Genomic DNA, 25,355 nt, shown 5'->3' with positions numbered 1-25,355 from the left:
CCACTAACTCAGTGTATGACTTTGCCAAGTCATTTCAATTTGGTGCTTCTTCATCTGCAAAATGGGGATACCGCTTATCTGCCTCACAGTGGCATTAACAAGCCTTCATTTGTCAACACGTGGCACAAGCTTTGAGATTCTCAGACATTAAAGTACAGAGTATCACAGAAGCGAGCAATGTCAAATAGATCCCTTCAGTCTTCTCCAGTTGTGTTTTAACCTTCAACCTATTTAATGGCTTTCAGTCCTTGTGTTCATTTCTCTAACAGTCAAGCAAAGCAGTAACTGTTGGTTTTCATTCAGTTCAGAAGTACCTGTGCTCTTCTCTTATAATTTCAGTGCTTATTACTGCTTGGGAAGCAAATGCATTTTCTACATTACCGTTGCTTGCAAAACAAACGGGCAGTTTGGCCTCATAGGGACAGTCTGGCTCTAGTTCCTTTGCTGTTATATTTGTTTAGGATTTATTCCCCTATACCTAGTTCAAGTCACAAATATTTGCACATTTGTTGAATCTCTTGATTTCTGTGCTGGCTTTGGAAATACGAACCAGGTTAATCCTACATCCAACTGACATGTCGAATTCTGCTCTTCCAGGTTCAGCCTTACTCTGCATTTGAGGACACCAAATACATTTTCCAACCATTTTTGAAAGTGTAAATATAATAAAGGCCAAAGACAAAACAATTAAAATTGGTTCTCCCCTTTGGAAAAAGCATTTTAATTATTTTTAAAAGATTTCTGTACAAAAAACTGCAGCAGTGATTGATATTTGCCCTTCCACAGCTTGACAGAGACTTTTTGTTCATTGGCAGTTCCCACAGGATCTCTTACAAACACTATCTTTTTGGCCAGCTGTGCCTGGAGCCCCTGCAAAAACAGTTACAGAAAGAATTTAAAATAGCTTTGGTTCGAAGTTCACTCGCGATTTAAAGCCTATGAAATGTTTGCAAGGCTGTATTGAGATGGTGGTGAAACAACCTCTCGCGCTATCCCCAACTCAACAGAGAATCAAAGTAATGTTGCTCTTCTGCAGCTACAGGGGATTTATGGGCCACAATGCTGCCCCCCTCTGTCCACCTCTCCCAGAAGAGTTATGCCTGGGAACTGCAAACTAAGTATCTTGGGAATTAGCCTCTACGGAATTCTCACGTGAGCCGACACCATTGCTTTCCTTTCTAACTTGCTGGTTAGACGTGTGCTCCCTCCATACAGCCTGACCTTTGGTCCAGGGCTGCATCTCCTATAAGACTACCACTGTGAGCTCAGGATTTCAGACCCTCTACTATGGTTGTCTTTATTCACATTAATCTTGGACTAGATTTCTCCGATGCTGATGTCAATGGACACCTGTAGGTGTTGTGCAGCTCTCATGCTAAGCGTGTCCAGATACTGCTGTGTGGACTAGTATAATAGTGGCTTTGCCTATGACTCCAGGGCACTTGAGTGGGGAACACTCCATCACTTTGCAGAGAACCGTTCAACTACATACCGATCACTTTTCCCAGCCAGGTAGGACATGCTTTTATTTCCAGCTGGGTGTTGAAGTTTGTTGGCTCCGGAGAATTTCTATATGAAAGGAAAAATGACCCAACAAAATATATTTCACGTGATACTTCTACTTGTCTCCAACCCTGTCTTGTCCACCATACCTTCAAGGAACACTTTCTGCTCATTTAAGTTGTGAGTTTTGGAGTACAACATATTCTCTCATTCACCTGAAATGAGTATTCCTGACTAGGAGCTTCTGCTTGACATTTCTGTCTACAGATTCCATTGAGATTAAATTTCTACAATTCAAGAGGTTAGTAGAGAGGGATCCTGAACAGAACCCATCCCCTTTTCTTCTCTCTGATTCATCCCCACCACTGTGCTTCACTTTATTCTGCATCTCATCTCTCTCTGTGGAACGAGTCTGGACTGGCATTGAAGTAGCTGCACAGGAAGCTGCATTTCCCAGTGTCACATGTAAACTGATTACCTGTTAAACTCTACACATAGTTTTAATGATCTGAAAGAGAAGCTTGTGGGTACCATCTGCACATCAGTCAGAGTGGCAGGAGGAGGATGCACATTGGAAGAGGGCTTGTAACAAGCCTTATGGATTAGTGATTGAAAGTCTCATCTCAGCATCAAGTGGCTATTAGGGGAGGTTTGGCATGTCTAGGGCCACCTCATATCACCTTTATTTCTGTTCCTCATTTCCGAGTGTTCCCTTACCTTGCCTGTGTGGGCCTGCTTGGCTGGATCAAACTGGGATGACTGCTTGGATTTGCCGTTTCCTGAGACAGACACGGAGTGGAGAATAATTGCTATTAGAAAGGTTCTTTTAAATGAACAGTAAATTCACACCAATAGTAAGTGCTCTTTGGCTGTAATGAAATATACAGCGCTGTCTTTCCCTCACTATGAAACAGAGTGTACTGCTGAGGAGAGAATAAGCTTTTAAATGGATCCTCATTACACCTGATTCAAGTCTCTCCTATTTTCTACTGCTGCAGGGTTTAATGAAATACATTACTCTATTGTGCAGGAAAAGGAGCCACTGCCTTTGGTATTTCCAAGAACATTTCAACTGGTTTTCTAATTATATGGATGGATGGTGAGCAATCCACTTCACCAGGCTGATTCCTTTAAATCGTTCCCAATTCTTCCATTAGTACAGGGCAAAGACATTACTGTTTGGACATCAGAGCTCTACGAACCCACACAGCCTTTCCATGGCTCAGCCAGGCAATAGTCTCCACAGCCTGCAGCCTCGTAGGTGGGGAGTCCAGTTCTTACCAGCAAACACTTTGAAGTTAGACTTGCTGTAATCAAAGGGGGTGAACTGCTTTGGCATTTCCTGCTCCTCTGGCTGCTGGGAGGCTTTTGGCCGTTTCTTCTCTTGTTTTGGTGTCTCTGTTCCTGGTTCACTGGTGATTCTCTCCCTCTTCTTGCTGGCCTTTTCCTGCTGTAAAAGCAACACACCCCAGGAAGGAAATGCAATAACCTCTCTGCCTGGTCACACTGGGTTCAGATGGCAGCTGCCATGGATACCATAATGGGGATTGAGGGAAACGTTGTTTGTGTTCTGGGATCCAAAGTCTAAGCTGCCTTGCTCCCATAGCAGAGACTTCTCAGATTAGAAATCTGACAATCACAAGAATAGAGGCCTGAAGCTGTTGTTGCTCTATGTACACATTTCAGGGGGAACCGAGAAAGAGGAAGACAGCGATAAGGCAATGGCAAGTATTCTCTAGGATAGAGGAGAGTTGAAACTGGAGTAGGGCGAGGCCCAGCACAGATTCATTGAGGTCTGAAACAAGGCCTGTTGCTGTGTATAAGGTCAGAAGCACAGGAAAGATTCAATCCATAGATTCAGAGGGCCTGAGAGATGTTAAGTGCCCTGGATTGAGGGCAGAGAGTTTATATTTGTGAAGGCTAAAGGGGTAGCTTTAGAGATACTTGTTTTGTCCTACTCTGAAACCTGTTTTGTCCTTCACATTCAAACATTTTTACATACCACAGCTTGCTGACGGACTGAGACAATATTTTCTGCTGTTGCTTTGCACTCCTTCTGCACCTGTTCGCGAGCGGCTGTGAAAAGAACAAAACAGCGCATGAGATTCATCCAAGAGACATGCAAAATCGCTCTCAAGAAAGAATGAGGAGCTTGCTTTGCAATGGCAATCCTCTTACCCCAGATGCCACATATAGACAATCTTCATGACGTGAACCTCATTCATCAGAAAACTCTTGACCTAAAAAGGGGTCATGTCCCCCAGACTATGATAGTACAGGACCATACCATATCTAGATTATGGGGAAGCCATCTGGCCGATTCCTCAGTAGTCTGTTGGGTGGTGGGGAATGGTTTATTTCAACTCTCACTCCACCCTAGCTCTAGCCACCTCTTCCTGAAACACTCCCACCTGCTGAATAATTGAGGGCATCAATCAGCAAACTAAGGCATCTCGCAGGGCTGACTCCCTAGAAAAGGGTTTTGGGTAACCCCAAGACGACCGACTAATCACTGTTCTGACAAAGCCTTATTCCTCAGGTAGAGAAGGTGCTTAACAAAAATGTAAAGAGTTAAGGGTTTTTTGGTAATAGCTGTGCAGATTAATGTGCCAGCCTTTAAAAACTGGATACCTGCATTCTTTGTGGCAGGGGTTACAGAGGAAGTGAATTTAGAGGATTCAGCCTGGAATACACACAATTAAGCACTATTTGCAGTCTCTGGTCAGTGAATGGCTAATACACAAACAAAAGGGATACTGCATGTTCGCACAGAAACACACTGGGAGAGCTCTGTGTGTGGAAGTTTCAAAGCACTAGTCTACAGTGGGCCTTGTTCTACTGACTATATTAGTCCCTCAGTTTCAAACAGCAGTATGTTTTAGCTCATTACAAATATACAAGGATTAGACAGAGGAAAGTGGTGGCCTGCCATGCTGAAAGGAGACTTTCTAGTTAAAAACTATGGGTTATGATGATGGTAGTTTTAATGGAAGTACTCTGAACTACCAAGCAATCAGATCTGCATCTGATTTCCAGTCCTGATCTTTTGCTCCCTGTAAAGGTAAGGAGTCCTATGGGTGTACTGCTGGTAAGGAAGGAAGGGAGAGGTAGACCTCACGTCATTCACTGCAAACCACCCAAAGTCAGCTAAAATTGGTTTGACCGGCTCTGAAAGGACTCTTGCTCAGAGTGTCTTGATTGAAAAGGCTGTAGTTAAGATGCAGGGCCTGGATAGTGGTGTTACAGGGAAAGGGACATTCAGGGGTTTGGAAGATCCACCTTCCTCCCCCAGCCCTCTCCTCAGTCTCAGTCCAAAAAAAGTGGGTGTTACCTCTCTGCTGTACTGCTTTCTTTTTGGCTTCTTCTTTTGCCTCCTTCTGCAGCTGTGCCTGACTCACCAACTTCCACCGATTGCTGATCTACATCAAAAGAAAATCAGCCAGGATCACTCACTCTGAAGTCAGACAGAATGGGGGAGGAGTTTACAGACCTGCACCAGCATTCATTTTGGAGTACAGAACACCAAATTTGACTACACTGGAGATGACTTTTTTATTTTGTAGAGAGTCTTGAGCCACATGAATTAGCACCAAAAGATCCAGGCCAGGTATGGTGTCTCCTTTTAATTCAATGTTTTGCAATGTGGGAGATATGAGTGGGCATTTCCCTTGTTCTTTGGAGGAGAGGAATGCTATAGAAGTCTGAAAATGTCTCCCCTTTTCTGAGATGAAAGGGAAGCAAAACGGAAAAAAATAAATCCAAGTAATCTCATGCCCTCAGAAACTTCCAAAAGAAACCCGGAATTCATTTGTTGTCACCTGGTTCTTTCACAAGGAGCTGAGCAGTTTTCAGAAAATTTGGCCAGTAGACACTCACTTCATAAATTTTTGATGATGGGTCAAACTTTGCTGATTGTGAGATGTGGGCAGGGTTCTGTTCTGAAGGCAGATACTAGAAAAAGGAAAAGAAAAATGTCTTTAAAACACAGCATGCTACAGGGTGCAGACAGCATAAATTACAGTGGAAGTCACAGACAGCTGAGATGCACACTTAATAGGTGCTAACTGAAAAAAAGGTCAAATTTAACATCAATTCTACAGAAAGTTAATGGTTCAAAAGAACGTCAGCTCACCCCTGTCCAAAATTACAAAACTTGAGGCCAATAGAAATATTTCTATTAAAAGTAAATCCAATGGAAACACTTTTTGATAACATTATCCTCCAGTTTGCAAGTCCAAACACACTGATAAAATACATTTTAGGACATGGCAAACCAGAAATGAAATAGATTCAAATCAAGAGCGAACCAACTTGTTTATTTTCATCTTCAAGCTGAGAGATGTAAAATACAGTCAAAGATGAAAAACTAGATTTAAAAAATGGTTTTAATTAAAGGTATCTAACAAAAGTTAAGAATTTTAAAAAATCATGATTTTTTTAACCTGTTGAAGTGCCTCCCTAACATCCATTTCTGTACAAGTTTCAAAACCAAATCCCATGGTTTTCCTTGCAAAATACATCTAGCATATAACCCTGTGATTCCAGTAAATGAGCAGTAGCTGTCATGCTAGGCTCTACTAACCCTGCCTTGTGAAAATTCCTGCTCTTATGGGACCCACTATATTGCTCAGTTTACCAGCTGTCATTACAAAATATATACAGTGCCCTTTACCATTCTGAACGGATTTTCAAAGGACTCCATTATGCGTTGAGCCTTCTGCTGTGCTACTGTTAAGTTCTTCTCATTCCCTTCATCCACATCAGGCTCCTTAAGGAATGCAGAAAAACCATTAGCATATAAAATACATAAGTTACATACAGACTGTATATAGACAATAGGTCCAGCATTGTTTGAAACACATGATGTGTGACCTGAGGCTTTTAAGGGCTAGTAGAGTTAGTAAAAGCCAAAAGACATTTACGACATCCCCTAGTGCCAAAGCTGATACATCATCAACTAGGCTTTGTTTACTTGTGTGTGTGGGGGTGGGGAGGAGAGAGAGGAGAGAGATGGAGGGAAGTGAGATAGGGAACTGAGGCAGTACTGAATTTTACTTCTCTACTTGACAAGCCCAGAAAGTTCTGTTCTGTAATAGTACCCATTTCACACCTGCTGCTTGTTTTAGTAGTAGGTGAATTTTCAGTTGTATTTCTGGGCTCCTCGGGTTATCATCATATCATTTCCTAATTCACCTAAAGGCCCAGTATGGGCAGTGACTCTGGGACTGTAAGAAGAGCTAATGCACTTGCCAGCTTCCTACTTGCTGAACACCTGACAGGGAGCACAGCAGTATCTCCATGAATATCCTATTCCTCTGCAGCTACCCTAAGGCCAACCCCTTCATATTACTGGAGCTTACACTGAATATACTGATGGTTGCAGTAGCAACAAGACATGTGGAATTAGGTAATACCCTTGTGCTGTCCATCTCCCCATCGCTGTCTGAAAAGAGGCTCCCACATTCCAGAACTGGTGCAGGTTCTGCAGAGAAAGGAAAAAGTTTCTGGTTTTGAACACTCCATTCCTACTGGATTTGTGTTCTGCTATGATCTCCCTGGCTCCACAAATGAGCTTCCACTGAAGGTGATATGCTTATTTTAAGGTGTCAAAAAAACCCAAAAAACACTACTTGAATTTTTTCCATATTAGCAGAAGTCAGAGGCTATCTCCCATCCTTCCCAAATTACCTAAGGCTGAGAGGTTCTGAATATCATCCAGAGGAACACGAGAATTGTCATGAGGTCCAAACAAATGATTCTCCAGCCTCTGCAAACAAATTCAAATTACATATGTGATCAATACAGAACCTTGCTCTGAGATGCTTTAGGGGAATTTACAGAGTGGAAAATGACATGCTAATCACAATTAAAATGTATGGGTGATATTCTAAGGCTAAGTATTTCTAATATAGCTCATCTGCAATTGCACAGTGAATCTGACTCCAAAGGGATGGCTGTGCAAATGGCTACTGGCTAGCAAGAATGCTTTGCTTCGTAGACACAAGGTAGATAACTGGGACAGCTGTAGTAATTCATCTGAAATGTTCCTTCTTAAAAATCAGTCAATACAGATTATAACAAACATACACAAAACTTTGTCCAGCAACTGTAGTGTTTACTGATGGAAGACTTATTTACTATAGTCTTGTTTGGAGCTTTTAAAATATTGACTCATGACTGGTACTTTTACAAGCATTATAGCACAAGGATAAAACTGGGTTAACAGAGGGACATGTTTGTCAAATGGAAAAAGAACTAGTTAGTGGACTAGTTAGAATAAAATTACAGTCTTCATGCTTCAAGATACGGACCTCTGCTATGGCAGTTTCTACAAGTTTAGGGTTTAACACATTAGCATGCCAAGCAGATACAGATAGTACCTCTGGGTTGAGCAGAGACCCTTTCTTCTTCACCGTGGTTGCAGTTTCAGACTAAGAGGAGAAAAATAAATAAGAGAATTACTAATGGTTAACTTTGAAGCATCTAGCCCAGCAGACACAAGCTTCCTCTTATCAATATTTTCAATGCAGCTAGCAGAAGAACAGTTCTACATTTCCCTCCCAGGGGTGTGTGTCTGTGTGAGGATAGATAAAATTATGACGCTGTTCACATAGCAAGGCTGTGTTCGTGCTCACGAATGGCTTAATTTCACTGTAGGAGGATGCACTCCACTGTAGTAACAGCAGAAGTGTGCTGACCTATATTAAGCCTCATTCCAAGCCTCTAGGTTGCGTGTATGTTTCTGCTTTGCCCGTTGTGTGGGATTTGTCACTGGTGATTTCTTATGTGCATCCAACAAGCTCTTATTCCCTTTGTAGGTAAATGTGATGTGTGCATAAAGGCAGAATAGAGTTATACCCAGAAACCTCGAAGTTGATTGCTTTGCTCAATAGTGAATATTTCTACCTGGTTACTCCTCAAGTTCCCTTAAGGGCCTGAACTGCTTTGAAGTCTGCAGTGAGATTTCATTACAGGGGTAGGAAGAAATGCCTACAGGAAGTGCTTCTGTCTGTATTATAGCATACTGTACAGTACTCAGGCTTCAAAGTGAGGTTACTGTCTGTCTCACACACAAATGGCAACCCCGGCAGCAGTCTTGTACTATAGCCTTGCATGTAGGCTATTTCTAGATTTTAATACCTATGAGATCAACAGGAACCTCTGGAGGACAAGGTGCAAGAGATATTCCACAATAAGTCCACATCTTTTGGGTTTTGTTATGTGTTGGTAGAAGATCTTTGTACCTTGAGCAGAGGCATCTCTCGGGCCTGTTGGATGAGAAGATGCATTTCGTTGATCTGTTGGCGGACTAGTGGTGGGATCGGGTTGCAACAAGCAATTATGCCCTGGGGTTCTCTAAAGACATAACAAATAAAACCAGTTTGCTGTATTCTCAGCTGATAAATCAAACATCCACATGCAAAGAAGAGTCAACCACATGTAATCAGAGGCCCTCGCTTCACTGAATAAGGCAAATCAGATTAGTCATCACTGTTTATCCAGTACAACTACAAATGTGTCAATACCACATTTGGGCACATAAGGAAAGCCCATTAGCTCAGCACCCCCGTGTTCTTTCTGCATCCAGCTTTAATTTCTCTCCTTATCCAATATATATTTTTCTTATAGCAGGAGTGTAAAGGGTTTTGAAATCACAGATGCAGTTTTATCTCCTTTCAAGCGTGGATGGAAAATACCAAGTCCTCCAAAAAAATCTTGTTTACAGGAGAATGTCGTGGGCGACATGAGAGCGGTCTGGCACCTACACATTTTCCTTTGAAAACTAAATCAATACCTAGGTGTTAGTGAAATTAATCTCCTCCTAGCGTACTGGTGGAGAGCTCAGAAAGAAGGGAGATGCAATGACTGGCAGCAGTGAGACCACGTTTTGCATTAGTAGGCTGTGTATTCCTGACATAAAGACACATGTATAAAGATATCTGGCTTATGCTAGAAGAGCTTAGCATCTTAATTCTTCTGTGCACTGAATTTCTCTGCTTTGAAGAACTAAAGGTAAAAGCAATGCTAATTACTGGGAGTAACAAGCTAACTGCAGAAGTAAGTAAAACACACACGTAAGAGGATAGCCCATCTGACTGATGGACCTGGGATCAACTTGGAGGACAAGGAAATGACATTCAGAGTTGTACAAAAACAGATAAAAAAACAGAAGGCACGAATACATACTTGGGCAGCTCCTCTGCTATCTTCAGTAGCATATGGTTTGGCAGCACATACCTGCAACATAAAGAGCAGGAGCACTGATATCATGGTAATTGTGTTAATGTTAATCAAACCTATTTAAAGAGAAATTTCATGGGGGGACGACGACCCCATGTATCATTCTGCACCGGATCCAAGTTCTTAAGCATTGGGGTCAGTTAAGGAGAAATAAATCAGGACTGATCTAGAAAACCATAGAGGCAAACCCCACACCAATGTGATTTCTGATCTGAGATGTATGGGGTCAGAGGAACAGATGGGAGGAAGTGGTGCCACTGAAGTACTGCGCCTTTCACTGGACAGTGTCTTAGATACACAGGAAGCACCCAAATCAACCACTCTCAGCAGACCTAGTGTTTCTTTCAACGAGCTGTACCGCTCTGCGGAGATCCATTCAACGAGCTGTATTGCTCCACAGAGATCCATTTCAAACTGTGTCTAATGAACGACTTCCTACCCTGTACTCTCATCCTCTTGGCGTGCCATCTTGTCCCTCCAGGCAAATAGCAATTTAAAAGCTGTTAGCTGCTGCGTGTTGAGATGCTTTTTCTGCCTCCTGTAGAGCTCAAGGTAGGAGTCCTCTGAGAAGACAGGTTTGATGTATTTCTGAACAGGAAGAATTTGAGAGATTGGGGATCAATATCAAACAGAGTCATGTACCGATTCCCTTGGGCACTTCCCAGGCTGTGTTCTCTCTGGCACAGAGAATTAAGCACACAAGAGAGGACTGGATGGTTTGCAACAGCGGCTCAGGAATTCAGGACTGAGGAGCCCCTTGAGGGTTTTATCTTAAGCATGAGGGGCTGACAACTGTTTCTGTTTTAGTTCCAGCCACACTCATTTTTTCATTTTAATTTGAATACACGAGGCAAGAAAATTTCCAAGTCCAAGAGCAGCCACAGACATACCAGATCTTTAAGTCTTGGTAGATTAGAAAACCACCCACCTCTTGGTCTCACTATGACAAATATACACTGCCAAGTGAAAACTTAAGTTACAGTGTGCTCCAATATCTCACGCTTTTATTAGCGATATCCAAAGAAATGTGAGTAAATATCAACTCACTTGAAAAGTTTCAGCCTTAACACCTGCAGGTTGATGTGGACCAGCAGCAGCGGTTTTGAAGACAACAAAAAGGTCTAGGATATCTAGAGCAGGGGTTCTCAACCTCTCTTTCTGAGACACCTCCCCTCCCCTCCCCCCCAATATGTGATAAAAACTCCACGGCCCACTTGTCCACGATAACTGGTTTTCTGCACAAAAAAGCCAGGGCTGGCATTAGGGGGTAGCAAGCAGGGCAACTGCCTGGGCCCCCCGGGAAGCTACTTTGCTCAGGCTTTGGCTTCAGCCCCGGATGTTGGTTCTCAGGGCTCCTGGCTTCAACCCATGCTTCGGCTTTCTGCCCTGGACCCTAGCAAGTCTAACGCTGGCCTTGATTGGCGGACCCCCTGAAACCTGCGTGTGGCCCCCCAGGGGGCCCTGGATCCCTGGTTGAGAACCACTGATCTAGAGGTCCCTTAGCTAGTGGAAAAGCCCACACTAGGTGGGAATGGGGAGAGAGTAAGCCTATTTCCAGATATACATACTGAAAATTAGGGATTCTGCCAGAAGGTAGGGAATGCGCCAGGCACACCTTTGGGTGCTTCCCATCCTAGACAGTCTGTATTCTGACTCAGATAATTGGTCCCCAGGTGAAGATTTACCTTCAGGCAGATGTCCCTGCTGCGCTGCCACACCACCTGCACCTGAGTGGGCTGTCTGTTTCCTCTTTCCCACAGTGCCTCTCTCACTTTATCATAAATGTAGAGCAGGTAGTGAGTGTCGTCTCGGGCATACTGGATCATTTCCTCTGGCAAAGGGCTGGAAGCAGAGAACTATCACTGTTGCACAAATGCATTTTAGTAGCCCATCCATCATCCTTGCAGTGCCCTCTGCCACAGCACGTAAAGATAAGCTACATCTGGGTCCACCCCCAAGAACAAATCCAGGATTCCTCTCACCAGAATCTCATTTGTGGGCACCACTACGATGATTTTCTCCATCTGACCTCTTGTCTATATCTGGGAGACCAGGATCCCCAGGGGAGCCACTCAATCAGATGGCAGGGGGTACCTAGTATAGTAATGTGGCTACCACTGTGTGCCTGCACAGCCTACATACCACACCTGGGCTCTTCGTGGGCCGGGGAGATTGCGCTGCAGAGATCGCTCTCAAACTCAGTCCCTGTACTGATTTACACAGCATTTTTGTCTGGGAGTTAGAATTTTTTAATGGTGCATCTGTTACAACAGAACTACACCTTTACAAGGCTAGGCTGAGCAATGCAGAGAAGGTGGCAGCTTTTGTCGTAACATTACCCTGTAGTTATGCTCTGTTCCTATTGTGTTAAGTCAGCTTCCAAATGTCTTTTGTGTCGCTGACTTTAAAAAACCACATATATTACAGCATTTGGAGAGAGCTTAGTGCTCAACAAAATAAGGGGCTGAAATAGACAGCCAAGCACAGCGTACCCGTAGGCAGGTGCTGTGCATACTAATTCCACAAATCTGCTAATGCATTTCAGCTCTGTTTTGAAGCCCGTCCCTTTTATTCCAGTTCACCACCACCACAGTATTAACCAAAAATCCCAGTGAGCTATGTGGTTGCGGGTAGGTTGAGAAGTGAAACGGTCCCCCATTAACATGCAAACAAGTCCCAAATTTGATTCTTAACTCTAACGCCAACATGTCAGGATAAAACTTTTACCGAATCCTCCAGTCAGCCAGCTGATACTGCTTGTCAGTTTCCACATGGCAATAGAGTTTTAGCAAGTGGTCCAGGGAGTGCCTGCCAAGGTTGAGGAGACGGGCAGCCTGGTGAGTATCAAACATGTTCACTAAGTACAGACCAAAATCCTTCTGTAGCCACTCCACATCTGAGTCGGCACCATGAAGGACCTGCAAGGCAACACAATCAAATGCATCAGAAGCAAGAATGTGAGATGGTAGAATAGCACTTGGGACGAGAGGATAACCAATTCCACTTAGGGGCCTGAAGCGCTGAAGAACCAGAATTAGAAAGTTATGTTTCTAAACCAAGACCTCTTTTGCTGGCATTTCTCCTTTCACTGCTAGTGGCATAACAGCAAGTACTTGGTTTCACCCAGACCATGTTTCCCCACTCAGCCCTCTCAAAAGACAACTGGTAGACTAATGAAAATTTATTTCTCCCCTCTCCCAAAATATATTGTAAAACTCAAGAGCTTTGGAGCTGAGAAGATGCCGGCTAACGGTTCAGTCACATTGTTTACGGTGCTCCCCATCCATTCCCTCCTGTGTTTACACATTTTTATCTAGTGGGCAAGGTCTTTGGAGCAGGGACCTTGTCTTCATACTTGTCAGTAAAGCACTTACAATCAAGTACAACCGAAATGGTACCTGGTCTGTGTTCAGCACAGTCTGATGGATACAGTCCTGCCTAATACCTCCTGATGGGTGGTCAGATTCATTTTTGGGCCATTGCCAACTAAGCAGTGCTCACTCTCACAACAGTGACTTAGATGTTACTAGCATCTTATCATGGCCTGAGGTCATACAGGCTGATTCAGTGCTCACTGAAGTCAAGGGGAATCTTTCCAATGATTTCAATGGGTATTGGATCAGGCCCATACCGTGGCTCTCCCAGTTGTCCCAATCCTTCCCCGGAAGCAGGGAGTGGCCAGGGCAGGACGATAAAGCATGCTTTCAGACAGAGTTAAGCCAAAAATAAGTTCTCCAGGTATAATTCTGAATAGGTTGGAAGCGTCTACTGACCTTTACAATAGCAGGGTCCGTGAAGGCCTCATTCAGAATGTACATGTCACTACGTAGCTCCAGGGTGTCAATAATGAAATCTTCCATCCGGGTGGAAATCTGCATCAGACATGTCAAGCCCAGGAAACTCCTGTAGGAATGGTGCTATCAGACAAAGGACATAAGTTAACTCAGAGCCCCTGCAGGAGTGGTACTATGAAACACAGAATAACCAAAGGCAGAGGAAAAGATGACAATAAAAGAAGGAAGGGTTCCTCTAGGCAAAAGTTAATGACATGAACAGATTTCAGGCCTTTGCAATCATTGCTACTGTCTTAATACATCATCCAAATTATTTTTGAAATTGGTCCTTTCCATGGATCTCAACATAACCCAGAGGATCATCGGAAAAATTCAAAACAGACTAAATTCAATATAAATCTTATTACAATAGAATAAAGTTTGAGAAATTAAAATGACAGCCAAAATCCCATGCAGGATAATAAAATGTAGCAGCCTTCCCACATCAGACCTGGGACATATTACCTAACTCAACATAAAAAGGATATGGTACACAAAGCAAAAGATGATGAAAACTAGAAGAAGAATAGTATAATATGACCTGCTGAGTGCTAACTCAACATACGTAATTTAAAACAAAGAGCAACATACTCACCTCCAAATCCACAGCAAATTCTTTACATCTTACAAGCTTTTCATTCAGTTCTACCAACTCATCCAAGGTGGAGATAAAATGGCAGGGTGCGTCCTCAACAGGCCTGTACATCTGACAAAGCAAGTTATTAGATACCCCCTTGTGGGGACATAGTGCTCTCCTCCCACAATATCCAAAAGTTTCTGAATTAAACACTGCGATCACAGCTGTAACTGCTCCCCCCCAAATTGTAACTAGGCTACAAGCAGGGCCTACCACAAACTGATCATCATCTACTTCAACATTTTTTCTAGATTTGATTACTAATTTAATCTGGGCACTAACCTGGAGTTGTGGTTTCTTGAGAGTTTCATCTGGTGGAACAAAATGTTCCAGTTCATATTGGTAAGGGTGAGCAAACCTGCACAAATAACAAAAAAGGAATATGCATCATTCCAATCAACTTCACTGAGCCAAAGGAAGTAGTTACCAAGAGATACCACCGCAATTTGCCTAGTATTGACCAGAAATCCTAGCACAGGGCAGATTTGTTATGCCTAGGTATAAAAAATTATGAACATATATGGAAGCAGCTACAAGTGAAGCAGCATGCATGTGCACAGACACAGAGAAGAACCACATGAGGTGCTGCATGTGACAGGCACATACATAAAGAGACTGCATACAAAATGCATATCAATCTATTGAATTTCCAGCACCCTGTTGCCGATTTAATTTCTTACATGTCTTGTTCAGTCTGCTGAGTTCTCTGTTGATGGAGGAAATCTGCCAGAGCAGCTGGTACATCCAAGTCCTCAGGACGCTCCTTTCGCTCCTGCCTGCTTTTTGCAAGTGCTGAATGACCAAGATGGAAAAATTAGACAAAGCTGTACAAATAATGTGTATTCCTAACTCAAGTTTCTCTCCCCAATGCCCAACCTAAAACCCATTAAGTACTATAAAAACCTGAACGCTCTTGGCCTACTGCTTTTAAATACAAGATTTCTATCCGTGCCTCATTTTATGACTCAGTAGGAGGTATGACAAGGACACATGTCACCCCGCAAAGATGAAGTAAGATGAGCAATACTTTGCCAGACCTCTGCTGAAGAGGTGGTAATAGAACAAGAAATTTTTAAAATTTAATCACATGGCGTGAGCATCCCAAAGATGAATAATTCTGGGTGCCAAACACTGCTCTGCAATGGAAAGGCAACTAGCAGCTCTACCTCCATTATATGTGCTATTAGAAAGTGATGAAATATAACAAAACAAAAGTCAAATCAACTGTTAGTAGCTAGAACTGCAACTGCATTTTAATGGAGAAATGCTGATTCAACAACAACAGAATGACAGATCACAAAGACTTGGGATGTTATCGGGGGTGGGGTTGAGAACTACTGAAGCTTTTGGTTGCCTTGTGTCAACTATTTGGCTAAGGAAGCCAAAGAAAAGAAGCTCACATCTAATCTTTTTTTCACTATACTAATAAAAAATCCCATTATTTCTTCTAAGCTCAACTGCATTTATGCAGGACCTGGTACTTCTTGACATCAGTAAGAGCCTGATCTCTGATTTTAGCGGGAGCAGGATTAGCTGCAAAATACATTCTGTGTTACAGATTGTTACATGTGCATCCACAGCAAGACATTTTATATAGACTTGACTGTAATAAGATTATCATCATCATAATGGCACGCCTACTACTTCCAAAGGGTTTTGGTCTCCTCCTGAGGTACACATTTTTAAGATTCAATGATTTCTTTTGGCTTCTGAGGGTTGGTTTCTGTTTGAATTTCATTATAAAAATAATAAGTAGGGCTGTCGATTAATTGCAGTTAACTCATGCGATTAACTCAAAAAAATTAATCCCGATGAATCGCAGTTTTAATCGCACTGTTAAACAATAGAATACCAATTGAAACGTATTAAATATTTTGGATGTTTTTCTACATTTTCATATATATTGTATTCTGTGTTGTAATTTAAATCAAAGTGTATATTATTATTATTATAATTTTTACTGTGAAAATATTTGTAAACAAAAGAAATAGTATTTTTCAATTCACCACATACAAGTACTGTAGTGCAATCTCTTTGTTGTGAAAGTGCAATTTACAAAAGGTAGATTTTTTGGTACATAACTGCACTCAAAACCAAAATAACGTAACACTTCAATGCCTACAAGTCCACTCAGTCCTACTTCTTGTTCAGCCAGTCACTAAGACAAATAAGCTTGTTTACATTTACAGGAGATAATGCCGCCCTCTTCTTATTTACGTCACCAGAAAGTGAGAACAGGCATTTGCATGGCACTTCTGTAGCCGACACTGCAAGGTATTTACGTGACAGTTATGCTAAACATTCGTATACCCCTTCGTGCTTCGGCCACCATTCCAGAGGACATGCTTCCATGCTGATGACACTCATTAAAAAAAAAAGTGTTAGTTAAATTTGTGACAGGGGAGAATTGTACGTCCCCTGCTCTGTTTTACCCGCATTCTGCCATATATTTCGTGTTATAGCAGTCTCCGATGATGACCCAGCACATGTTCATTTTAAGAACACTTTCACTGCAGATTTGACAAAAACGCAAAGAAAGTATCAATGTGAGATTTCTAAAGATAGCTACAGTACTCGACCCAAGGTTTAAGAATCTGAAGTGCCTTTCAAAATCAGAGGGATGAGGTGTGGAGCATGCTTTCAGAAATTTAAAAGAGCAATACATCGATGCAGAAACTACAGAACCCGAACCACCAAAAAAGAAAATCAGCCTTCTGCTGGTGACATCTGACTCAGAGGATGAAAATGAACATGTGTCGGTCCGCACTGCTTTGTACTGTTATTGAGCAGAACCCGTCATGAGCATGGACGCATGTCCCCTGGAATGGTGTTTGAAGCATGAAGGGACATATGAATCTTTAGCGCATCTGGCACATAAATATCTTGCGACACCGGCTACAGCAGTGTCATGAGAAGGCAATGTCACCTGAAAGTGAGAACAGGCAAACAAGAAGCGGGCAGCATTATCTCCTGCAAATGTAAACAAATTTGTTTATCTGACAGGTTTCAGAGTAGCAGCCGTGTTAGTCTGTATTCGCAAAAAGAAAAGAAGTACTTGTGGCACCTCAGAGACTAACAAATTTATCTGAGCATAAGCTTTCGTGAGCTACAGCTCACTTCATCGGGCATCCTAGTCTCTAAGGTGCCACAAGTACTTCTTTTCTTTTTGTTTATCTGAGTGATTGTTTGAACAAGAAATAGGACTGAATGCACTTGCAGACTCTAAAATTTTAGATTGTTTTATTTTTGAATGCAGTTTTTTTTATATATAATTCTATATTTGTATGTTCCACTTTCATGATAAAGAGACTGCACTATAGTACTTGTATTAAGTGAATTGAAAAATAATATTTCTTTTGTTTTTTTTACAGTGCAAATACTTGTAATCAAAAATAAATGTAAAGTGAGCACTGTACACTTTATATTCTGTTGTAATTGAAATCAATACATTTTAAAATGTAGAAAATGTCCAAAAATATGTAAATAAATGGAATTCTATTATTGTTTAGCAGGGCGATTAATCGTAATTTTTTAAATTGCGGGATTAATCATGATTAATTTTTTAAATCACTTGACAGCCCTAATAATACCACCACCTAGCTCAGATTATTATTATTATATGCTACCCAAAGCAAATGAAGCCCTCTCGCCCTGGCCTTCTTACCTTCAGGCAGTGGTTTCAGAGCGTTGGGTTTGACAGAAAGCTTAGGTACAAAGGGAGTATTGGAATTGTCAATCTTCTCTCGAAATTTGAGCTGTGGTCGAGTGATATTCTTGGCATGTAGCAATCGGAAGGTTTCAGACTTTGTTCTGTGGGATTCTCCACTCTGTTTAAAACACACATTTGAATGGATTTTGAGATAGACTATTAAGACTTTCCCTATATGCATTTGAATATTAAACTCCAGAAACAGTAACGAAAAACTCCCCTGAAATTAAGAGCACAATATCTAAGGTTCATACAACAGCATCTAAATAAGGTGCCCTGAATTCAGGTTAGAGAGAGATCTGTGTGCATGAAGTCTATAGCAGAAACCCAGGGATCCTGAATCTGGAGTAAAGGGAGAAGAAGCACAACCAGAAATCTAAAAGGATTTTGGGTTACTGAACGCCCAACCACCATCACTACAACTCAAGCCTAAGCAAAAAGCTCAAGTTAATTAAAATCAGCTGACTGTAGAAGTCTCACCTTACGGTTCCAGCTGGAAACTATTGTCTTTGGGAGCTGCATCCCTGCAGGGAGGATAGGCTGCTGGTTCTTGTTCACTCCTGCTGCTTCATCCAGTAAAATACCCTGAAATTCGGGAAAAGAAGCTTAAGCAAAACTGTATGAAACATCCTGTACTTGGCAGTCTAGCCTGACTGAAAGGAGAGAAATGTGCAGCTGCTTCCATGCTCATCAACTCTGAATTTTGTAAAGGGAAAGAGTGGCCAAAGGCTAGGTATGAAATTCTAATGTTAAGGATTAGGAGAAGCAATTGCCAAGGAATCAAAGGAGAGTTTCTTCAGAGATATTCATGTGCAGATCATCCTAGTCCCACACTCTCCTCTCACATCTTATCCTCCACTCTGCCCAGTTTTGAGATGGGCCAATACAGAGTTAGTCTTGCGTCTAATTTGCTTGGCACAGCATGATAAGTAACCAAGGCCATAAGAGCATTATGGCACCATCTAGAGGCCCTAACTGAGATCAGGGACATATCATGCTAGGCACAGTACAGGCAAATAGTAAGACAGTCCCTGACCCAAAGAGCTGACAGTCTAACTAGACAAAGGTTTGGAAGGAAAGCTGAAGCCCAGAGAGGTGATGTGATTTGCTCAAGGTCACACCACAGGTCAATGGCTGAGCCAGGAATAGAACCTGGAGCTCCAGATTCTCAACTCCAGATCACATGGCCTTTCTTAGGCATGTTTCACACTCACTTTGCACAATCGTAAATGACTGCATGAAGTTCCAGGCAGTAGAGAATAAAGCTATTGGAGGCTACAGCACCAAAGCCCAATGTGCCATTACTGGGGCCTGGGAAGGACTGATTTAAATGACCGGATTAAGAGACTACTTTTGAATGTGAGTGGTACTGAGATCTCTGCTCTCAGCTGCATGTCAGTTTAATCAGTTGCCAGCTTGTTTTCTTTATGTCTGGGGTAATTATTCCATCTCCCTTGCTCTCCTGGGGTAGTACATGATACATCTGCTCTGGCACCCACACAGGCAGCCTTCTCTTCCTTGTTTGCAATGGAAATGTTTGATTGACTGTCTCTGGTTTTCAGGAACAGTTGGAGCCCTGGTTTCTGCTGTGTGACCTAGGGGAAATCATGTCACCTTTCTGTGTCTTTGCTATCCCTTCCACCTGTTGTCTATTCTATTTAGACTGCAAGCTCTACAGCCAAGGGACAGCTTATGTGTATGTACAGCACCTAATACAATGGGTCCCTATCTCAGTTGGAGTCCTTAGGTGCTGCTGTCATACAAGTAATCATTCTCGTCTTTACAGGCTCAGTTCCAACCTACCGCTGTGACCTGAAATACAGAAAAGTGACAGACACCTCAGAAAAATGGCCTCCCAATGGGCTGTAAATTTTTTTTTTTTAAAAAACAAGAGATACCTAAGAAATAGTGCCCATAAGAGAATAAATGTTTAAAATGAAAGAGGTCTGAGAGTGAGGAACAAAGTGTAATTGCTAAATATGTAGCAATTCCTGTAGAAAGAGTGATCCACTGAATGGTTACAAGCGAAAAAATACAGGGAAAGCTTACTCACCACTCTTTCAAGAATTACATCATTGGAGTCAACCAGCAAATCAAATTTATCTTCCAGCTCTGTTGCTTTGCTGCGATCCTTGATGTGACTGCGACAGCCATGATACTGCATCACCTTGCTCATACTAACAAGAGAATAGTCCAGTTACTCTTTAAATGACATCAAAAGCAGGTATGCTAAAGATTGGACCTATTTATTAAGATCCTTTCTGAGCTCTGGCTACTCTAAGGTTTGCAAAATCAAATACAGACCCTTTAGATACTGTTGTAAGAGCCTTGAACATGAGAAGCTCTGAGAAAGTGCTATTCATTTCCACTGGGTCTATGGAACTTAGATTGGGCCATCTGGTTAGGAAGTCACTTTTCCATCAGCCCTCACCTGCTCAGTTCTTCATCTAAATTGTTACAGCTACTTTACAGTGGTAAATTCAATGACTCAATTTTTATCATTACCATTTAAATTTCATGTATCAGAAAAGCAGCTGACACACATTTATAAAAACAGCTGAAATATACCTAATAAAAAAATGTTCATATATTGTTTTATTTTGAAATTTGCAAAGAAGAGAATTCTCTGCCCCTCACTCTGTTCCCTATCACTAGGTTTTCACCACTGACACAAGGAAGCCAGAATGTCCTTACCAGTGAAGCAGCCTGTCACCTTGCGTTTCACAGTATGCCCGAAATCCAGGAAAACTGCGATAGAAGTCATATTCATCTCCAGGCTGAGGGAGCCCATTAGATGCCTTAGTAGCAGCCACCACAGTGCCAAGCGCATGCTGTTAAAAAGCATCACATCATTAAAATATAATTCCACAATTTATTTTTCTGACACTGCCAGATGAGCACACAGTAATCCCATTCTTTGCATTACATTACTATTCCTAAACCAAGACACAACTAGGCCTTTTTAAACAAGAGAGTTTACAACCATTTCATTCTGAGTTAATGAAACTAATACTAAAAAAAAAAAGAAAAACCTTGAACTGAAGATGTTTTGGTTTAGTGGAAATATTACGGGCATACTAGCTCCAACTTCAGAACTAGGAAATGCTGTCTCTCTAGGGTCACGTCTACACTATAAAATTAAGTCCACCTAACTTACATCAGCATACAGCCACAGCAGTAATTGCATCGTTTATGCGTGTCTACACTTTGCTCCTTGCATCAGTGGTGTGTGTCCTCACCAGGAACACTTGTATTGATTTTACTGTCAGTGTGGGGCATTGTGGGAAGGTTCCTGAAAGCCAGTAACCGTCTATGCAAGTAACGTCATGTCTGAACTGACACTGCGTCGACCTAACTACATTGATTTTGATTCTATGCCGCTCATGGAGATGGAGTCGTTAAGCTGGCAGGAGCGAAATTTTAAGTGTAGACACTTCCATCGTTAGGTCGAAGCAAGGCAGCTTACATCAACCTAACTCTGTAGTGTAGACCAGGCCTACGAAAAGGTCCCTAGGTGAGGGAATGTGTAGGAATTAAGTTTGTAGTGATGGCAATGGCAATACTGTGGTTTGTAAATCAGTCCGCAGAATACTTTGTCATGCTTGGATTAACAGTCCCATATAAACGTCCATCTACATCCAAAAATCAAGACCTAGCTGCTAAACGCATATTGAAAACTCTTCTTGCAGTAGGGAGAGCATTACAAAGGAGGCTGCCTCTCTTGCACCTACCCTGGTGAAAATTTAAGAATAGAGAATCCCACTACTTCAGTTTTCAGAGTAACAGCCGTGTTAGTCTGTATTCGCAAAAAGAAAAGGAGGACTTGTGGCACCCTAGAGACTAACCAATTTATTTGAGCATAAGCTTTCGTGAGCTACAGCTCACTTCATCGGATGCATACTGTGGAAAGTGTAGAAAAGATGGACTACAAGCCGTCAAGAACTCTATCCCCGATAATGTCACGGCTAACCTGGTGGCTGAACTTTGTGACTTTGTCCTTACCCATAACTATTTTACATTTGGGGACAATGTATACCTTCAAATCAGCGGCACTGCTATGGGTACCCGCATGGCCCCACAGTATGCCAACATTTTTATGGCTGACTTAGAACAACGCTTCCTCAGCTCTCGTCCCCTAACGCCTCTACTCTACTTGCGCTATATTGATGACACCATCATCTGGACCCATGGAAAAGAAGCCCTTGAGGAATTCCACCATGATTTCAACAATTTCCATCCCACCATCAACCTCAGCCTGGTCCAGTCTACAAAAGAGATCTACTTCCTGGACACTACAGTGCTAATAAACGATGGTCACATAAACACCACCCTATACCGGAAACCTACTGACCGCTATTCCTACCTACGTGCCTCCAGCTTTCACACTGACCACACCACACGATCCATTGTCTACAGCCAAGCTCTGCGATACAACCGCATTTGCTCCAACCTCTCAGACAGAGACAAACACCTATAAGATCTCTATCAAGCATTCTTACAACTACAATACCCAACTGCGGAAGTGAAGAAACAGATTGATAGAGCCAGAAGAGTTCCCAGAAGTCACCTACTACAGGATAGGCCTAACAAAGAAAATAACAGAACGCCACTAGCCATCACCTTCAGCCCCCAACTAAAACCCCTCCAATGCATTATTAAGGATCTACAATCTATCCTGAAGGATGACCCAACACTCTCACAAATCTTGGGAGACAGGCCAGTCCTTGCCTACAGACAGCCCCCCAACCTGAAGCAAATACTCACCAGCAACCACATACCACACAACAGAACCACTAACCCAGGAACCTATCCTTGCAACACAGCAAACTGTGCCCACATATCTATTCAGGGGACACCATCACAGGGCCTAATAACATCAGCCACACTATCAGACGCTCGTTCACCTGCACATCCACCAATGTGATATATGCCATCATGTGCCAGCAATGCCCCTCTGCCATGTACATTGGTCAAACTAGACAGTCTTTACGTAAAAGAATAAATGGACACAAATCAGACGTCAAGAATTATAACAGTCATAAACCAGTCGGAGAACACTTCAATCTCTCTGGTCACGCGATTACAGACATGAAAGTTGTGATATTACAACAAAAAAAACTTCAAATCCAGACTCCAGCGAGAGACTGCTGAATTGGAATTCATTTGCAAATTGGATACAATTAACTTAGGCTTGAATAGAGACTGGGAGTGGCTAAGTCATTATGCAAGGTAACTTATTTCCCCTTGTTTTTTCCAACCCCCTCCCCCGCCCCAGACGTTCTTGTTAAACCCTGGATTTGTGCTGGAAATGGCCCACCTTGATTATCATACAAATTGTAAGGAGAGTGGTCACTTTAGATAAACTATTACCAGTAGAGTGGGGTGGGGGAGGTATTTTTTTCATGCTTTGTGTGTATAAAAAGATCTTCTACACTTTCCACAGTATGCATCCGATGAAGTGAGCTGTAGCTCACGAAAGCTTATGCTCAAATAAATTGGTTAGTCTCTAAGGTGCCACAAGTACTCCTTTTCTTTTCACCACTTCAGTGTTGCCAAATCTGTGGGTTTCCTCTGAATTTTTTCCCTGTTACGGCACAGATAACTAAATTTAGGGCTGCTTTCGCTACCAGGGCCCCATGCATGAGCTAGTACCAGCTGTTTAGGTTCAATTTATTTCACCACCATGATTCTAGTTCTCCAGACTCCACTGCAGGGAATGCCCTAACTCATTTGAGGGGTTATGCTGACAACTTGCCAGGAATAGGAAGACTGCATGAAATTAGGAAAAAAGGAGAATGCCTCCAGTGCCCATGGAGACAACAGGCCCTAGTTTCAAGGGCGGGGGGGGAGATGAAGGGGGGTAGCCATGTTAGTCTGTATCCACAAAAACAACAAGGAGTCCGGTGACACCTTAAAGACTAACAGATTTATTTGGGCATAAGCTTTCGTGGGTAAAAAAGCCACTTCTTCAGACGCATGGAGTGAAAATTACAGATGCAGGCATTATATAACGACACACGAAGAGAAGGGAGTTACCTCACAAGTGGAGAGCCAGTGTTGACAGGGACAATTTGATCAGGGTGGATGTGGTCCACTCCCAACAATAGATGAGGAGGTGTCAATTCCAGGAGAGGCAAAGCTACTTCTATAACTCTAGTTTCGGGTCCCGTGGCCTACGCCTCTCCATTTAACAGAGCTGAAAAAACTGACACACTTCATGCCAGCAAGATGCAGCTTGTCCCCCCACTCTCCCGGGGCGAGAGGCGTGAAAGCCTGGGCGCCCTGGCGCTGGGAGGCTGCAGTGGCGAGCTCTGGCGTCTCGTGCTGGTCGGGGGGCAGAGAGGGTGCAGGCTGTATGTGGGGGGCAGCATCCCCTCCCCCCAGCTCCAGGCGCTGGAGCAGCTGTGCCGCACCCCCACGCGGTGCCCACGCCGGCTCGCTCAAGCGCCACACATCCCATGGCGACCAGCCCTGTGCAGGAGGAGATAGGCCCAGGGTCACTGCTCCAAGGCCCCGCTTCCCCAGGGCCCTGGGCAACAGGGGCGCGAGGCCCACACTACAACGCCCGGCATGCAACACTCCGCCTCGCTCTCGGCCGCCCAAACGCCACCGCGGCGGGTCCAGAGAATGCTGGGAAATGCAGTCTCGACAGCTTCCCAGCTGAGGCCGAGGCCGCGAGCCAGAACTACAGTCCCCAGCAGGCCCCGCTGCGGGGAGGGTGGGTGCGCCGCAAGGCACGCTGGGAGTCGTAGTCTGCGGCGGCTCCCTCACGTACCTTGACGAAGGAGTCGGCATCCCTGAACCCCGGCAGCACGGTGTCTGAGCAGCCTCCCGGCGGCTCCTCTGTGGCGCCGCTGCCGCCGCTCCCTGTCTCCATTATCTGGCCGGTCTTAACTGCTGCGCTGCGACTCCCCCCTCCGCCAGCAGCCGCCATCTTCGATAGCGTAGTCTCGCGCGATAACGGAATCGCAGGGAAGGCGGAAGTGCTGCAAGACGCATGCGCACGGGTTGAGAGCCGGCGGGCCCGATAACGTTCTGGGTCTTTCCTTCTTTTTACCTCAGAGAGGCCGAGCGAGCGGAGCGGGGGGCTTTGCATGTCTGCCTTACGGGCCCGGAGCTTCCCGCACGGCTGCCGGCGGCGTGCTCTGGGGGCGCTCATCCCAGCCCTGGCCGCCCCCTCGCCCCCAAACCTCCCTTTCAACCTCAGCCCCCCTCTCGCCCTGGGCCACAGCCTACCGCTGTCCCTGGGAGCGGGGCAGTCCTCCTGCCAAGGTCCCGGGCCCCCTAGCTGCAGCCGACGGGCTGTCCCGCCAACCCCCTGCCCTCGCTGCAGTAGGGCAAGGGGCCTGAGCCCACCCGCCTCAGCCCTCCAGCCAGGGCCTTGAGGGCAGGTTGGGAGAGGTTATTCGCTCTCTGCTAGCCCTTGTGCTTG

At 43.6% G+C, this 25,355-nt stretch overlaps 1 protein-coding gene across 4 annotated transcripts; it reads right to left on the bottom strand.

The window, feature by feature from the left end:
• Window positions 1–687: 687 nt before the first annotated feature.
• Window positions 688–25,085, bottom strand: EXOSC10 (exosome component 10). Of its 4 annotated transcripts, none has more exons than XM_027826723.3 (25): window positions 24,699–25,085; window positions 20,618–20,754; window positions 19,977–20,100; window positions 18,404–18,508; window positions 17,879–18,041; window positions 14,895–15,006; window positions 14,497–14,572; window positions 14,173–14,283; window positions 13,518–13,661; window positions 12,472–12,662; window positions 11,430–11,586; window positions 10,184–10,332; window positions 9,691–9,741; window positions 8,748–8,859; window positions 7,884–7,934; window positions 7,192–7,270; window positions 6,918–6,985; window positions 6,176–6,271; window positions 5,380–5,454; window positions 4,835–4,922; window positions 3,506–3,579; window positions 2,785–2,953; window positions 2,221–2,282; window positions 1,493–1,569; window positions 688–870 (listed from the first exon to the last, which is right to left on the bottom strand). In XM_027826723.3, exons 1-25 carry the CDS (start codon window positions 25,080–25,082, stop codon window positions 840–842), a joined length of 2,886 nt encoding a protein of 961 aa, XP_027682524.3. In that variant the 5' UTR covers window positions 25,083–25,085; the 3' UTR covers window positions 688–839. The 4 variants fall into 4 exon arrangements, with proteins under 4 accessions (XP_027682524.3, XP_007053767.4, XP_037737284.1 ...); XM_007053705.4 differs by having other exon boundaries at window positions 6,864–6,985; window positions 24,699–25,055; XM_037881356.2 differs by lacking the exon at window positions 24,699–25,085 and adding an exon at window positions 23,960–24,377 and having other exon boundaries at window positions 6,864–6,985.
• Between the last annotated feature and the right edge of the window lie 270 nt (window positions 25,086–25,355).

The sequence above is a fragment of the Chelonia mydas genome, chromosome 18, assembly GCF_015237465.2.
Source record: "Chelonia mydas isolate rCheMyd1 chromosome 18, rCheMyd1.pri.v2, whole genome shotgun sequence".
NCBI classification, from domain to species: Eukaryota; Metazoa; Chordata; order Testudines; family Cheloniidae; genus Chelonia; species Chelonia mydas.
Note: the sequence above shows the minus strand (reverse complement) of the source record. Positions and strands in the feature narration are given on the sequence as shown.

What these genes read in the sequence shown, in the direction of transcription:
- EXOSC10 (XM_027826723.3), bottom strand. Translation starts at nt 25,082, where the DNA reads ATGAGCGCCCCCAGAGCACGCCGCCGGCAGCCGTGCGGGAAGCTCCGG. An exon ending in TCAAGAAACCACAACTCCAG is followed by an intron (nt 14,284 to 14,496) that starts GTTAGTGCCCAG and finishes TTGCTTTGTCAG; the next exon opens with ATGTACAGGCCTGTTGAGGA. An exon ending in GGGAGATGGACAGCACAAGG is followed by an intron (nt 6,272 to 6,917) that starts GTATTACCTAAT and finishes GCATTCCTTAAG; the next exon opens with GAGCCTGATGTGGATGAAGG.